This window comes from Molossus molossus, unplaced genomic scaffold (assembly GCF_014108415.1).
Source record: "Molossus molossus isolate mMolMol1 unplaced genomic scaffold, mMolMol1.p scaffold_m16_p_4, whole genome shotgun sequence".
NCBI classification, from domain to species: domain Eukaryota; kingdom Metazoa; phylum Chordata; class Mammalia; order Chiroptera; family Molossidae; genus Molossus; species Molossus molossus.
The window spans coordinates 83,073,388-83,091,131 of record NW_023425377.1 but is presented as its reverse complement, the minus strand read 5'-3'; the positions used below and the strand labels follow the sequence as shown (position 1 = coordinate 83,091,131).

The 17,744-nt window shown below is 43.6% G+C and overlaps 1 protein-coding gene across 1 annotated transcript in view; it reads left to right on the top strand.

The window, feature by feature from the left end:
* The first annotated feature begins 7,114 nt into the window (after positions 1–7,114).
* The window catches only part of NUGGC (nuclear GTPase, germinal center associated), a 51,524-nt gene continuing 40,894 nt past the window's right edge, over positions 7,115–17,744 (top strand). Inside the window, exons 1-2 of the mRNA XM_036282250.1 lie at positions 7,115–7,220; positions 15,479–15,566. Of these exons, the coding sequence (XP_036138143.1) occupies positions 15,524–15,566 (43 nt within the window). The 5' untranslated portion in view covers positions 7,115–7,220; positions 15,479–15,523. The remainder of the gene's footprint in view (positions 7,221–15,478; positions 15,567–17,744) is intronic.

The following is a 17,744-nucleotide window of genomic DNA, read 5'->3' as shown; positions in this document are numbered from 1 at the left end:
CGTAAAATGATAATCACTGCATCGTAAAGCTGTTCCCGACAGCGGTGCGCGCAGAGGCCCGCCCCGCCCCTCAGCGCGCCTGCGCCCCGCCCCTCAGCGCGCCTGGCGGAGCCGGAGGGGCGGGGAAAAGCTTCGGCCCGGTTGCTTAGATGCTGAAAGCTGGACTTGGGTGGTGCAGAGGCAGGACCAAGCTCAGGCCTAGAGGCTGCGCCGGGAAGCCTCAGCGGGAGTGTGCGTGGAGGTGGTCTTTAAAGAAGGGTAGGGAGGCTGGGCAGGAACAGGAGTGAAGAGCCTGCCAGTGGGATGGAAACTCAAGTCAGAGCCTACACCATGCAGGAGTCCAGTGACCATTTCAAGTGCTGGCTTTGACGCCCAGTGGTCACCTTGGTCTCACCGAAAGGCACATAGCATTGCTAACCATCATGAAAGCTATGGAGATCTCCAGAAAAACGTAGCCGCTCACTTTTTGTAGAGTTTGGAGGTAGGATTGAGACACTGTTTTCCTGAAATCCATCCATGATCTCCTTAATTCACCATGGACCAGAATTTAAGAAGCCCTCTCATTAACATACAGATAGGAAAATGTGCTGTTTCCAGTTCCTTCCCACAAGAGTTTAGGTCCAACTCGAAGTCTTGGACACACCACGACCCTGAAAATGCCTTGGTCAAGTTTTGTGACTCCCCATCAGGACAAATTCAGTAGTATTTATCTGTCCTTATTGTCATCCTAGTACCAATTGACTTAGGTTCCTTGAAAAGTCTTTCATGATAGGACCCTCCACACTCTGTTTTGCTTCTATTTTTTTTTTTCTCAGTCTCTTTGGTGGACTCCTCTACCTCACCTCAAAATATTGGAGTATAACAGGGGTCACTTCTCAGCCTTGTCTCTCCCAAAGCAATCCCCAGAGTACCATAGCTTTAAATACTATCTACTCCCAATTTATAGTCTAGTTTCAACTTCTTCCCTATTTTAACAGATTTTTTTTTTATCCTTACCTGAGGACATTCTTGCACCTACAGACAGAGCAGTAGGGAGAGAGGGGCAAAAAGAGAGAGAGAGAGATCGATGTAAGAGAGACACATTGAGTGGCTGCCACCCACACGATCCCAAGCAGGGCCGGGGACAAACTGCAACCGACATACGTGCCCTCAGCGGGAACCGAACTCGGGACTGTCTGGTCTGCGGGCCGATGCTCTAACTGCTGAGCCAAACTGGCCAGGGCAACTTCTTCCCTATTTTAGGTCTTGGGGTCTAAAATGCATCTCAAACTTAACATGTCAGAAACAGAACTTTATTTTTACTCAAAATCTGCTTTCTCTAAACTTCCTTATGAGGACTTGTGAGTGGGGAATGTCAGGCCCAAGAAATCAATACCAGTTAACATCACAGCCTCACCAAATAAGCCTGACCAAATATAGCAGGCTAACTTTTAAGTCGATAATTTTGCATGGCCCAAGAATGGTGTTCTAAATATCCAAATAGCTCTTGGCAGAAAAATGGTTCTCCACCCCTGAATGAACATTAATGTCATCATTTGTGGTCCAACATTTGTATCACTACAGTTTGCACTCTGAGACTGCTTACAGAGGGTGACTGCTTCTTGGACTTGGACACTGCCTGCAGGACAGTCTATACTGTTTGATTTCTATTGATGAGTAACCCAAAAACTTTCGTTCTATACACCTGAACAGGAACTCGGATGTTAATAAATGCCTAATCATGGGTTACCCACTGTTCTTGTAGCACAACCCCACTTGCTGACTACTGAGTCAGCCAACTGTTGAAAAGTCCAGTTGTCCCCACTAATCATAAAGTAAATAATGTAAGTTTGTTGCCTTGTTTTCCCTAGCACCCCAGCTCTTTGATCACTAACTCCTTTCAACTTTGCATTTAAAATCCTACACTTATCCCCTCAATTTTGAAACATTTCTTCTGTTCATACCAAGGGTTACATCCTTGATTTACCAATCATGTATGAATAAAACTCTCATTTAAATTTATTTTGGAATTATCTGAAGTGTCAAAGAGAAAAACACAGGCCTAATATGGCGTCACTTTTGCTAAAGCCCATGATACCAAACCCAGATTTAGTGCCTGACCTAATTGCTATTTAATTTTTTCCTATATATATAATCAACTAGTCTGGAATATTCTTGTCAAGCACTAAGGTAATCTATCACATGGGCCCTCTCCATTCCCAATAGAAAGAAGAGGTAATCTGCAAAATAAGAACCTTGCCAGCTTTACATTCTAGAATGAAAATTAATTGAAGATATCCCTGGCCCAATGGCTCAATTGGTTGGAGCATTGTCCTGATATGTCCAACCCCCGCCAGAGCATATAAAAAAGAATCAACCAGTGTGTGCATAAATGAGTGGAACAACAAATCAATGTTTCTCTCTCTCTTTCTCTCCCTTCCTCTCTCTCTCTCTCGCTTAAATCAATAAATAAAAATTAAAAAAACAAACTTGCCATCCCTTCCCCCAAAAGTAGAGGTCCTGGTCTAAAAATAATATTTTTTGCCCTGGCCGGTTTTACTCAGCAGTTAGAGTGTCGGCCTGTGGACCAGAGAGTCCCTCCCGGGTTTGGTTCCCACTAAGGGCACTTACCTCAGTTGCAGTTTGTTCCCCCACCCCGGTTGGGATTGTGTGGGTGGCAACCAGTCAACGTGTCTCTCTCACATCAATGTTTCTCTCTCTTCCCCCCTTTTTCCCTCTCGCTCTATCTGAAGATAAATGCAAAAAAAAAAAAAAAAAATCAGTAAATAATACTTTCTTTTCTTTTGTTAATAGCCCTCTTGCCCCACCCTTACAAAAACTTTCCATTTTGTACAACTCCTGAGAGAGCCCTTCTAATTGCTAGGTGGGAAGCTGCTTGATTCATCAGTCGCTTAATAAAGCCAATTAGATCAGATTTACTTGGTTGAATTTTGTTTTTAAGATCATCTACCTCACCACTCTTAATACCTCACACCAGAGAAAGAAGGAGGTGGATAGTATGGCTATAAATTTTAGATGGGGTGAGGGCAGGCCTTATTGAGAATGTGATATTTGAACTAATACTTCATACGCAGACGTCTGGGGGAAGGGTATTCCAGGTAGGAGAAACATTTAGCACGGAATCCTGCACTGAGAGGATTTCAGGCGTGTTCAGGTAAAGTGAGGAGGCCAGTGTCCATGGAGCAGTGAGTGAAGGAAAGGATAGTAGAGGTGAGGAAGGGTGCAGAGAGGGAATATATAAAATGGAATGAGTTTAAGCTGCTAAAATGGATAACTTGATGAAGGTTGAGGCATGAGGAAAGACTCCACTCTTGTTCTAACTAGCCTGGGAACTTAAACTTTTTTTGACTTTTTAGTCCTGCATCAATGCCTAGATATACATCTAGACCTCCAGGTAACCCTCTAATTACCCCCTGAAGGACTCATGTATCCAAGCCATCTGATTACTCCATTGAAGGGCTCGTGTATGTAGCCACCTGACACCCATTATCCAGACCACTGGATGAGACCAGACCTTCTGGCGCCCATCTTCCAGACCACCTGGCATCCATCCTCCTGACTCCCTGACGTCTGACTGATGACTGTCCTGGACCAATCCTGGGCTAAGATTACATTCTCAAGAATGCACTTTTTGCTATAAGAACTTTTAATTTTTCTTTTTCCTTTGGAACACCTCTGGGTTTTTTGCCTAGCTGTGTTTCTAGTTTGCAAACTCTAAGACTCTTGAATAAATCTTTATTATTTATTTCTCACAAAGCCTCCAGACTTTCTGAATTAATTCAACAGAAGTCAGAGAAGAGATGGAGCAAAGTGCAGCTTATATAAGACCTCGTAGGCCATTGTAAAGCCTTTGGTTTTTACTCAAGTAATATGGGAACCAATGGGAGAGTTTTTAGTAGAGATAAGATATGATTTATAATTTAAAGTATCTATTTCTTGTGTTGAGAATAGACTGTGGGGGGCAGGGAAGGGTAGAGCCTGGGAGATCAGTTAGATGGCAATTATCGTGTCAATGCAGGTGGTGCCCACCTTGATGCACAATAGAATCACCTGGAGAGTAGTGACAAATCCCAATGCTCAGGTCACAGTCCATATCAATTAAATCAAGATATCAAGGGTGGGAGCCAGCCATTATTGTTTTGTAAAGATCCTTGGGTGATTCCAATGTGCAGCGAAGTTTGGGAACCCCCAAACCAGGCCAGAGATGAATATGATTTGAATCAGCATAGTAAGCAGTGAAGGTGGTGAGAAGTATTCAGATTCTGAATATGTTTTGAAGATTTCAACAAGACTTCCTGACAGATTAGATGTGGCATATAGAAGAAATACACACATGAACATCAAGGACGCCACCGAAGCTCTTGGACCAAGGGACTGGAACCATGTCGTCGCTGTCAGCTGAAATGAAGAGGACTGTGGGCGGGGTGGGATTTTAAAGGGGTGATGTGGGGCCAGTGTGTTTGGACATGTGTTTGGGGTGCCAATGAGCAGTAAGTCATGAAAAAGGTTAAGGCTGGAGATACCAGTTGAGAGTCAGAGGCATAGAGGTGAAATTTAACCCTACAAAACTGGATGAATGTGGAAAAGAGAAAAGAGACCACAGACTAAGTTTTAGGGCTTATTACTAGATTGTTCTTACTAGATTGAGGAGAAGAGGAGTAACCAGCAGAAAAAGCGGAGGAGGCGCCTCCAAGGAGGTGGGAAGAAAACTGGAAGTGTGGCAGCCTGGAAGCCGAGTGAAGAAACTGTCTTAAGGAAGAGGGAGGGATCCACTGGGTCAAATGTAATTGATGGGTCCAGTAAGATGAAGGCTGAAAATTGACGAGGATCGTGAGGACTTAAAAGAGGAACAGTTTCATGGAAAAGTAAAAGTGAAGGCTTGACTGGAGTGAGTTTTGATAGACCGAGAGGAGAGGAATTTGAGACAGTGAGTTTAGACAACTCTTTGGAGGGATTTTGCTGTAAAGAACTAGAGAAATGGCCCTGGCCGATTTGGCTCAGCGCTTAGAGAGTTGGCCCACAGTTCAGAGAGACCCAGGTTCGGTTCCCACTAAGGGCACATACCTCAGTTGCAGTTTTTCCCTGGCCCCGGTTGGGGTCGTGTGGTTGTCAGCCAGTCGATGTGTCTCTCTCACATTGATGTTTCTCTCTCTCTCTCTTCCTCCCTCTCTCCTAGCTCTGAGGATGAATGCAAAAAATGTCCTCGGGCGAGGATTAAAAAAAAAAAGAACTAGAGAAATGGGATAGTAGCTGGCTGGGCAACTGGGGTCAAAGAGAGTGTGACACTGGCTGGGTAGCTCAGTTGGTTACAGCGTGATCCCAATACACCAAAGTTTCGGGTTCGATCCCCAGTCAGGGCACATATAAGAATCAACCAATGAATGCATAACTAAGTGGAAAATCAATAAAGGGGAATAAAAGATACATTTAAAAAATAAATAAAAGAGAGTGTGTGTTTGTTAAAATGGAATACTTAACATCAAATTTGTATGCCTATGGGAGTAATGGAATGCAGAGTGAAAATTTGATGAATTAAGAGAAAAGAGGAAAGCATTCTATCTAGTCCCACAGTAGAGAGAGGTGATGAAATCTGGTGCACAAGAGAAGGAATTAGCACATGGGTGATTTTTCTATTAACAGACTGGAAGGCAGGGCACGCTAGTGCATTCTGAGAGGTGGTTGGGTGTGATGAGGGCGCTGTGGCTGTTCTCTTTCAATTGGTTCACTGTTTCCAGTGAATGCAATGAAAATTCAGCCTGGTAGTTTCCCATGCTTGTAACAGACCTAGCATTCAGGTGTCTAATAGCAGGTATCGAGGAACCCAGGAAGTTTTAAAAATGATCGAAATTACTTTTAGTTATGAGGTACCTCCGATAATTGTAGAAGCAAGAAACAGCCAGTAGAGGGAGAGCTAAGCACATGTGACATAAATATAAGCATAAGGTGTGATTTTTGCCCAGAGGTAAGATCAACACTAATGATGGTATTCATGTTGATTTTTTTGTTTTGTTTTGAAATTTATATTGGTATTTCTGTGGTTTTCTTTTGGATGAAGCACACCGTCTTGACAAAAGTTCAAAGCAATTTTTGTTGTTGATCCTCATCTGAGAGTATTTTTTCCTTTGATATTTCAAGAGAGTAGGAGGGAGAGAGAGGAGAGGGGAAGGGGAGACACAGAGAAACACATTGATTGGTTGCCTCCTGAAGGGGTGGGAGTGAGGGGTAATGGAGCCTGCAACCCAGGTATGTGCCCTTGATCAGGAATTGAACCTGCTCTGACCACTGAACCATACCAGCCAGGGCTCAAAGCAATTTTTACGACCCCAGTCTAAACATTTATCTTTTTTTTTTTTTTAATTTCTTTGTCTGCTAAATTCTCCTTTCGGACTAAAAACATACCTACAGTTACTGAGGGTCATTCTAGTAATGATTGAGTCTGTCTTTGAAGGTCAAACTCTACCTGAAGTTGAAGTTTAAAACAAAACAAAACAAAAAAACCCACCAGCCTTTCCCTGTATTATTTGGGTGGCCAGACACAGCCAAGTGGAGTAGATTCTACTTTCTTCTCTTCTGGACAGCATTTTACAAACATTATATTTGTTTTGTTTTAAATATAAATGTAAAATTTTAATTCCAGAAGGAGTCCAAACTGTATGACTCATTTCTTCAATCAAACAATCCAATATTGTTGGGTTTTGGTGAATTTCAAGACTTTGTATCAAGAATTAATTTATCTTCACCACCTCATGCCATCCATCTCTCCAGTTGTTTTGTATTTGGAGGAGTATGAACCAGCGTTTTGTCTCTTTTGAGACCGAGCATTTTCACATATGCTCAGGTTAGTCAGTTATATCCATCTAGATAACTTTCACCCTCAAAGAAAGAAAGGCGCAAGATGCATGCTACAGTCTATTTAAAAAGGAAAATAACTAATAACTATCTGTGACTAGGGGAGAGAAGACTGTAAGATCCCCAGTTCACATACAATTCAATCGAAATGAAAGGGGGAAATGGCACGAATCAATTTTTGAGGAGAGGTTGTTCGTAAATAGCACTCTGATGGCAAATCAGTTTCGCTTCTGCTTGTGTAAATGTGACTTTGTAACTGTGGCCACAGAGGGCTGTACCCCAGCTGGTTCCACATGTCTGTACTAGGGCAAGGAAACCGCCACCATCTGCACCGTGGACTCCTGGAGCCCAAGCAGAAAACGTGACATCTGGTAAGTTCTTTCTTTTATGTAATTTCTGCTGTGACTTTTGGTTGAGTTTTTTAAAACACAGACTTTCGATTTATGGAAAAAATTGAGAAGACTGTATGTACAGAGAGTCCCTGGTTAACCCACACCCAATTTCCTCTCTTATCTTACATTAGTATTTGTTATATATTTGTTACAATTAATGAACTGATCTTTATAACATTATTATTATTAACTGACGGCTAAACTTTATTTGGGTTTTCATAGTTTTGATCTGATGTCCTTCTTATGTTCTAGAATCCCAGCCAGGATATCGCATTACGCTTAGTTGTTGTGTCTCTTTAGTCTTCTCTTGGCTGTAACAGTTTCTCAGACGTCCCTTTGGTTTTGATCACCTTGACAGTTTTGAAAAGTGCCGGTCAGGTTTTGAGGAGTACAGACAGGTCAGATATTCTGTAGGATTCACCTCTGTTGAGTTCTGTTGTTTTGTTTTTGTTTTTATTCATGATCAAACCAGAATTACGGGTTTAGGGAGGAAGAATTCGGTGTCGTTCTCATCACATCAGATCAAATGTACATACAATGAACATGATTTATGACTGTTGATATTGACCTTGATCACCTGGCTGAGGCAGTGGGTGTCAGGTTTCTCCACTGTAAAGTCACTCTGCCTCCTTCCCGTGCTGTGTCCTCTTTGGAAGGAAGGTACTCTGCAAAGCCCACGCTCAGGAGTGAAAGATGAGGCTCTCTCTCCTTGAGAGCGGACTATCTACCTAACGTATTTGAAGTGTTTTTATATGAGAGATTTGTTTCCTCTCTCGGTTGTCTTAAAATACATTATTTCTTGAGGGAAAGCAAATTCTACTTTCTTGTTTGTTAACTAAGGTTGTGTAAAGGCCAGTGAACTCAAAATCTGGAGGGTCAGGGTTTAGTTTGTATTTTACTTAATCGTATGATCTATGGCAAAGTCACTAATCATTCCTCTCCAAAGAAAACATATATTGCAGGCGTCATGGGGGTAGTTTAATGTCATCTTATGCATCATTAACTTTGGCAAGCTTGGGGGAGCAATATGAGAGTATTTGTTCTGATAAAGTACGTTATGAAAATATCTGCTTATTTTACTTACCTGGGGGAGAAAGACAGAGAAAACCATGTCACCCCAATGCCTCCTCTACTGTCTGTACCTCTGTTGCTGTGCTTCTAATGTTGCACACTTCAGCTGACCTGTTAACACTGAAAATGTAATTCTTTTCTTTGCGGGGTTTGAAGGCCCTTGTTTCGCTTTTGCTTCTAAGCGAACATATTCAAATTGTTCCTTTGGGACTTACCTAGTTTGGAAAGCAATGCAATGTCCAATAAGGTGGGTCAAGAAATGTTGCAGACACCAAAGCTACTTAAATCTTAAATAAAGGAAATAAATCCTCAATGTCATCAACATTCTATCATTTTATTAAGAATCTCTTTCTTCTCCTTATTTCATTATTTTTTTTTCCATTTTATTTATTTGCTTTTCAATAAGTTTAAGTCTTTGAGGGGTACAGCATTACGCAGATTCTGTGTCCAATGGCCTTAGCAGGAAGGTTGCTTTGGAATTTAGCACGAACCATGCCACAACTTCCGTCAGCACGAGTTACCTTTCTTCCCCAGATGACTGGTTTGTTTGGTTTGCCACCAGGAGTCACTGTGTTGTTCTTTACTTTGTACGCATAAGCACATCTCTTGCCCAGACAGAATTCAGTTTCATCTCAAGCATAAACACCATTTTAAGAAGCGCTGTGTGCTCCCTCTGGTTCCGGAGACCTCGTTTATGGTCGGCAAAAATGGCCTTGGACCACAGCCTCCCAGACACATCTGTCGTTCTAGAAGCCCTTTCCCCAGCAGGCCTCCACAGGCTCCAAGATAGTGGGAAATGCTCCTTGTTTCACTCTTATGTCGCCTTTCTGTGGGAGGGGATGAGGCTTTACCAAAAATTCTTCAAGGATGATGGGATAAAACCCTTAAGGTGATTGGTCAATGGGGACAAGAGGGGAGTCAATTTATCAGGTAAGGTGGCATCTGTTCCCCCCAACTAAATAGACTTGGCCCCGGTAAATACTAGTACTGATTTCTAGTTTAATTGTCTTCACCAAATAGTCTAAAAATAAATAACACTTGTACCGATGCTTAAGTGTTTATAGAGCAACTCGGCATGAAATATCCTATTTAATCCTCACAATGAACTCTGGATATAGGTATTTTTATAGTCTCATTCCATATGAGGTTAAACTGAGGCTCAGAGAAGTGAGGTGATTTGTTCAGTGTTATATTGAAGTGCCGGAGCAGGGTCCCAAAATCTAGGCATCCTGACTCCAAATTATGAATCATTTTCACTGCCCCATTCACTGTCTGGAATGTAAGTCCTGTGTGTGCAGACAACTTGCCCATTTTGTTCCGTGATATATTTCCAGCATCTAGAACAGTGCCTAGTACATAGTAGACACTCAACAAGTATTTGTTGAATGAATGAATATAATTTCTGCCATTATTAATCTTATCATCTAAGGCATATTTGAAAGATATACTTCATTCATTCAACAAATATTTGTTTAGTGCTTACTCTGTGCCTAGCACTTCTCACATTTACTAAAAGGAGGGAATACACCAGAGTTGATCAAAATGCCCCTTGAAGAACTTAGCTAATTTAAGCATTTTGATATTTTTCCTCTTAGTGATGCCTTGGAGTGGGGGTGGGGGTAGAAATGAAAGGAAAACAAGAATAATGTTGGGAGGAGTTAATGATGTGAAGCAAGGTAGGATAAAATGAGATCCAGACCAAAGAAGAACAGCTAGGGGCAGAGACCAGGATGTTTGTTGGTAATTCTTTTCATTTTTATTTTATTTTTTATTTTATGCTCACCCGAGGACATTTTTCCACGTTTTTTTTGTTGTTGTTGTTCAGATAGAGTGGGAGAGAGAGAGAGAGAAACATCAATGTGAGAGAGACACATTGAGTGGTTGCCACCCACATGACTCCACCTGGGGCCAGGACAAACTGCAACAGAGGTACATGTCCTTAGCAGGAACCGAACCCGGGTCTCTCAGGACCACAGGCCAACGCTCTAACCACTGAGAAAAACCGGCCAGGGTGGTAATTCTTAATAAACACATTTAATTCTGCATCAGACACAGAATTAATGCAGTGGCAGTGTACTTACTACTCAGTGTCTCCCAGCCCCTTTTCTCTCCTCCCTTCTTCCTCCTCCTTTTTCCTCCTCTTTCTCTCTCTTAATCTCTCTCTCTTCTCTCTTGCTCACTTTCTCTTTCTCTCTCTCTCTCTCTTACACACACACACACACACACACACACCACTCTAGCTTGTTTTACTTCTGAGGGCACTGAAGAATTTTCAGGCAGTAGCTTCATTTTGAGTCTCTGAGTACAATTCTATCAAGTTGCTATGCTCCCTCCTACTCCACAGCCTTCATTCCCCAAATGCTTTTGTCATGCATTTGAAGGAGCCCCTCACCGGTGGGCACTGTTCCCTGCATTGTCCTACTCTAGCTGCTTGGTGGAATGAAGAGAAGGCTGAACTTGGCGTCACTGTGTGACCTTGGACAAGTTCTTTCCCCTCTCGGGGCCTTGGTGTAGAATCTATAAAAGAAGGGGCTCCCAAGTGCGTTTTATTTAATTCCACTATATGAAGCTGTTCTTGTAGAGAGGTAACGATTGTACATGTGTCACCTCTGTTATGTTATTTTAAGAAAAAAGACAGTAAGCAAAACAAACAAAAGAGAGCGTGGGAGAAGCAAGAATAACTGTCAAAAGTCATAATTATTTCACAGGAAACTGGTTCTGGGCAACCTTCCCATATCTAGCTCAATATGCAGACAGTCATTTAAAAGACACTATTCTTAGGTTCAGTGCACATACATTTAAATAAGTACTAAAAGCAAAATTTAAGTGCTAACCACATGTTTGAAATACAAGTGAAATAAACCACAAATGAAAACCGTGCTGTGTGAGCAATACATTTGGGCTGTTTTTGATTGCTTCTCCACAGAAACCAAATTTTCACAAAATTTCACCATTATGAAGTGCCTCTCTTTGGGGGAGAGTGGACTGCAACATGATTTGAAGAAGGTCTGTGCACCTACTGGTTATTTACTCCTTAAAGCAAAATGTACCTGAATTCGATCATCTCAGTTGTGCTATTTTTAATGACACAAGAGCACTAATCGATGGTACAACAGATGACACTTCAAAATAAGAACCTTAATCCTTTTGCCACCCTACTAAATCAGAGACTATTCACACTTTAAGGACTAGTTTTATCTTTCATTTATAGATGAGAAAACCAAGGCCTAGAGTGGTCAAATGATTGGTCAGAGTCCTGGCGCTCCTGTGACTGGGGCAAAGCCAGAACTGGAGTCTTCTGCACTGGCTTCCAGCTGAGTGCCCTTCCCGCCACATCATTTAGTTCAACCCACTGACTCTGAGGGTCTGTGCCAAACTCCCCCCTCTTATTAGTTGATATATTTGTTTATAGGTTATTTTTTTTTTCCCTCATCCGAGGACATTTTTCCATTTTTTTGTTCAGGTAGAGTAGGAGGGAGAGAGAGGAACAGACAGAGAGAGAAACATCGATGTGAAAGGAACACATTGAGTGGCTGCCACCCGCATGACCGACCAGGGCCGGGGACAAACTGCAACCGAGGTACGCGCCCCTAGCCGGGGACAAACTGCAACCGAGGTACGTGCCCTTAGCGGGAACCGAACCTGGGTCTCTCCAGACTGCAGGCTGACGCTCTAACCGCTGAGCCAAACCGGCCAGGGCTATAGGTTATTCTTTTTAAGGGCACTTTATTTTATTCTCCCTCCTCAGCCTGTTTTGTAAATGATCCCTTTCCATTTTCCAGAGTTTTCGTTTGCCAGCCAAATGGTCCCTTCCTGCCAGTTTTTGAACATGGCCGGGAGGAATTTAAAGCCCAATTCACCCACAACCACAGCTCAGATAACTTCCAATTTCTTCAAATTCCATTTAGAGGATCACAAATCACTCATGTACTGTGTCATAGATGCTGCTCAGTGGGAGGCCCATGGTTTGATGTCTTCCCTGCGTGCAGCTAATCCCAGTGCAATCTTAGATAGTTACCTGCTAACAGCCCTTGCTGGTCATCGTGTTCTGTTGACCTGGTAAGTAAAGTCAGATGAAATGAAGTCCTTCTGATTCTGAAGGAAGCCAAAACCACTGCTGCATTCCAGAATTTGGTGAACACACGTGTTTCTAATCTAAATCCACTTCCCTCTCAGATGGAAGAGTCTTCCTCGATCTCAGTGTTTGAATGGTGGTAACACCAACTTGTTCATTCTTTTGGGCCTCATCCAACTCCTCTATTTCTTCCTGGGATTTGACTATCAGAACACAAGTTGTCCTGGAAGTCTACAGTGGGTTTTTCCACCTGTGGGACCATACATTTTGTTTTGTTTCCTGTGCCCAATGGGATATGATCCCAACCAAGATTTTGTGTGACTAGAGCTCACTGAGCTGCTGTCTTCAGACAACAACAGATCTCTTTCCTGGAGGTAATTCCTAGTTCTGTATTGACATTTTTCCATTTTTTGTTCAGGTAGAGTGGGAGGGGGAGAGAGGAACAGAGAGAGAGAGAAACATTGATGTGAAAGGAACACATCAAGTGGCTGCCACCCGCACAACCAACTAGGGCCGGGGACAAACTGCAACCGAGGCACGCGCCCTTAGCGGGAACCGAACCCGGGTCTCTCAGGACCGCAGGCCAACGCTCTAACAGCTGAGCCAAACTGGCCAGGGCGGGCATTACCATATTCTTGTGCGCATTATTGCTCATCTACCTTCTTTCTTAACCTCACCTAGGTTTTGACATGGTTTAGCACTTTTAACTTGGCATTTCAAATCAGGAATTGCCTGCGTCTCTCGTGAGTTTGGGTGACTTCATAGGGTACTTCCTCTACCAGCGTTACTGGTGAACATTTCGAGTTAGAACACGGAATCTTTGATTTAAAGTAGCCTTAAAATTCATCTAGTCCAATGCTGTTGTTAGGTGATCACACCAATATAGGTTCATATAACCTATATTGGTGGGAAATTCATTACTTTCTAAGGAAGATAATTCTATGTTGAACAACGCTTAGTACTAGAGACTGTTAAGCCAAAATGTACTTTCTTGTACCTTCCACCTGGTAGATCTAGTGATTCCCCTCTTGGGACCATAGAAAACACGCACCATCCCTTTTTTATACGCAGCTTTAAGGTCATGTATTTGAAGACCCCTACGAAGCCTTCCTATGTCGTTTGCCTTTGCCCCTGTCTTCCTTTCCTCAAGTTAAACATCCCCAGTTCCTGTGGCAGTCCACACTACGAATGCTGCTCTGTTTGCATCCCTGCCTCTTTGTTCCTACTCTGCTTTACTCTCTAAGTCAAGACTTTGATCATATAAAAAACGAATTTGGTTTTTAAACATCCTTGAGTGTAGACTCTCTTCAAAAGCTTCCCATCATTTCATTCGTCCAGTCAGCATTTACTGTCAGTCATTGCACTTCAGACAGAAATGCAACATTGAAACAATGACCTTGACTAGCTCATGCCTCAGGAAGGAGGAAGCAACGGGCATGAAGCGTGGTAAGCGTCATAACAGAGGTGTGCTCGGAGCAGCGCTGACATAACAGGGGAATGACTGGGAATCACAACACGGTTTTACAGAGGAAATGCTAAAACATACCCTTGAAGAAAGAGTAGGAATTCACCAAGAAGAGGGGAAGGGTACCCCACACAGAAGAAACAGCATGTACTAAAATGCATGGAAGTCCAAGAGAATACCCTTGGAGAACTGTGAGGAATTCGAGGTGGTCTGAGTCAGGGTGCAAGATAAGGAATTGAGAGATAAGGACCTAAGGCTCAGAACCTTGCACATAGTAGGGGTTCACATCACATTCAACAACACCCACCACGTACAGAACCATTTGTTTAGTTAATACCCACCAGCCAAACTAAGAGCAAGAGGCTATTTCATTTTCATTTGGGGTTAATATGTAAATGAGGCACAGTCTCCCTAACTAACGGCCTGTGGGTCTAATGAGGGTTGACAAATCAGGTGGTATTTTGCATAGTTCAGAAGGGCTGATGACTCTCGGCTTTGAATTACACAGCTGAGTGACCCAAATAACAACATCAGATACAGTAAGCACTTTCGGTGCTCCCCGCTTGTGTTCCTCAAATTCTCCTCTATGTGTGGAGACAAAGAAGGTCCTCACCCGGCCTGTGCAGTGCCCTGTGTTCTGAACCTCTCTGCGCCTAGTTCTCCCTCCGAGCCCAAGCCTGGTCTGCTGGTGGACTGGAGACAGGCTGGATCTGACACTTCTCCTTTCGGAGGTTCCTCTCCTTCTCCCTCCCGTGCAGATGCACCTGCTATGGTGCTGCACACAGTCCCCACTAGGGGTGTCCTCTTGGTTGAAGTGGGGGTGGGGCGGTGAGGAAGACGCAGAGAATCTAGTCACTACCCCGCACCTTTCTCACTCTGTAGCCCCCAAAGCAAATCCAGGGTGCCCGAGGAATGTCCAAAGTTCCATCCATCGCTCAGGTTCTTGCTGAGAGCTGCTGGGACTAGATTTCACTTGCGCCAGGGTCCAGGGCTCACCTGTTTGGGGCACTGATGTCACCCAAAGCAGCAAAGCTATATAACTTCACTTTCACGGTTCTGGTCACTAGAGATTATTCTCATTTCAAAATGAGTTGCCCTAGCCCTGGCCATTTTGGCTCAGTGTTAGAGAATCAGCCCCCTGATCAAAGAGTCATGGGTTCAATTCCGATCGCGGGTTGCAATTCAGTCCCCAGCCCTGGTCAGGGTTGTGTGAGAGGCAACTAATCGATGTGTCCCTCTCACATTGATGTTTTTCTCTCTCACTCTCTTCCTCTCTCTCTCTCTCTCTCTCTCTCTCTCTCTCCCCCTCCCTCCCCCCTCTCACTCTGTCTGAAAATAAATGGAAAAATATCCTTATGTGAGGATTAAAAAAAAAAGATAAATAGAAAGTCTGTATCAGTTGAAAGTTCTATAGATACAACTAATACTGAAACCCAATGGTTAAACATTCATTTTTGTGATATTTAAATGGTATATATTGTACTAGGTGTTATGAAGTATTCAAAGATATAGCTCTTGGAACCTCGTTGGGGAAACAAAGCATAAGCAGAATTAAATGTTATTTTTGTGTTTTTTGTATTTATAATTTCTGCTGTCCTCCCTTCCCTTCTTTGTATGTATTTTTAGGCTGGTTCTCCCAAGTGGATGAAGCGGGCATTTACATAACAGGAAATGGCAGAAATGGAGGATTTTGTGGGTCAGGAGTCGCCTCCAGGTAACATCCCTACAATATCTCTTGATGAAGTAAATAGAACTGTTGACCATCATTTAATCAAGGGCAAATGGGTTGAGACTGTTTAACTATAGTCATTGTTCCTGGCTCGTTATTCAGAAACTGCTTTCTTAAGATACATTTTCGTTGTTGTTAATCCTCCCCCAAAGATATCTTTTCCACTGATTTTTTTTTTTTTTAAGAGTGAGAGTGGTAGGGAGAAAGGGAGGGAGGGAGGGAGAGGGAGAGAGAAACAGTGATGTGAAAGAGACACAGCAATTGGTTGCCTGCTGCACGACCCCAACCGGGGCCAGGGATCAAACCTGCAACCCAGGTATGTGCGCTTGACCAGGAATCAAATCTGCGACTCTTTGGTGTGCAGGCTGACGCTCTAACCACTGAACAACACCGGCCAGGGCATGATGCCTTTTAATAGTGACTGAAGATACATTACCTCACCAACAACTAAATTAACCTGTTCATAAGGTAGTGGCTGTCTGACTAGCAATTAAATTTAGTTCTCCCTCCCCTTTAAAAGAAAGGTCCAGAAAGCCATCTAGGATTTTCTGAGAGCAGCCTCTCTTAGAATGGGCAAGGTAAGGCCTCTGGGATCATTCGGATGCTTTCCTTAGACGAGGACATGTAGGGTGAATCACATTGGAGTCAGTGAGGATGGCCCCCTCCCTGCAAGTCTGGGTGCAGGGCTCCTGGAGCCAAGGAAGGAGCCTTTCCTAGGAAGATGCTGGAAAGTAACCTCTAGGTGCAGAACACGGTGTATCACATCCTTTGTTTTGAGACTCGAAGAGGCTGAGGAGCAAGGGAAGCTGTGTTTCTGGGTCAGTGGGACAGTGGCTAGCATCTGAGGCATGGGTGGGCATACAAACCAACATAATTTCAATTTGGGGCACCCTTGATTGAACTTAGCGCTGAAGAAGTGGGGTTGTTTTGCTTGGAAGAGGCACGCGGCCCCTGGCAATAGTCTGCATCAACCATGAATGAGTATATTCTGGGGTCAGGCTATTTGGGATCGGTTTTCAAAAGTGACACCTTGTGGCAGCAAGAAGCAAGAGCAGCAGTAGACTAAGGTTTCCTTCTTTGACATGCCCCCTCCTCCCCCACCACACACACACACACACACACACACACACACACACACTGTTCTCTCAGATCAGTAAGTGTGAAATGCTGAAAAGGGCCCAGGGAGTGCTTGACAATTACAGGGATTACAGGGAATAATGAAATGTGCCAGTTCAGACCACTTCATTTCAGTAACAATTTAATAGAAAAATACTTCCCTTAAATAGTATAGATCCAAGATGGAATACTCTCCTTTCCAGGTGGTTTTTCATTTTAGAAACCGAAGAAAAAGTTTAAAACCCTGCTGTTTTATCTGACTTCTTAACCTTTGCTTTAGTAGAAAAATAAACTCGCAACGTTTTATCAGATTAATTGCCAGTGCTTATAAAGTTGAAATAAAGCCCACAGGTATGGACCTGCACGCCCCTTGTTTTACATATGTGGCTAAAATACTGTGCCAACATTGTTTACACAAAAGAGTTCCTGAGTTACAAAGTCGAAATCAAGCCCGACACCCATTAACTTCCTTTTCACAGACAAGTTGTAGAGACATCCTGGAATTTGGAGACATCTTTTGTAACACCACAGCTGGCCTGGGGCCCCAGTGGCATATTCTTTTCTCCTCCGCCTCTTCCTTTCCAGCTCCAGCCACTGGGCCAGCAGCCACTCGGTATTTCGTTCTAATGCAGTCCTTGGCTTGAGCCAGGATGAGTGATCTGAGTTGAGCTCAGTCATGAAGTGAGAATGAGATAGAAGGGTCTGAAGTACCAGCTCTTCCAACTCCCTGTCACTGCAGGAGCCTGAGGGGGTAGAGATTCAGGCAGACGCCGTTCCTCTGTGCTGCCGTGCTCCAGGGGTGTGAGCTGGCTCTGGGGCACGGCGGAATCTGTGCTGGAAGACGCAAGGCTGCGCAGAGGTGAAGGCGGCCTGCGCTGTCTGGACACCTGCATCTGGAGCCCAGTGGTGGAGGCTGCATCCTGGTCCCCACGTGAAGCTCCTCCCTGTGGTTCTTCAGGAAAGATGGTTTCCAGTGTCACACCCAGGGGGCCTCGCGCCCTTAAGAATGTTATGACTCGGGAGGAATCAACTCTTCTTTCTGTTCAC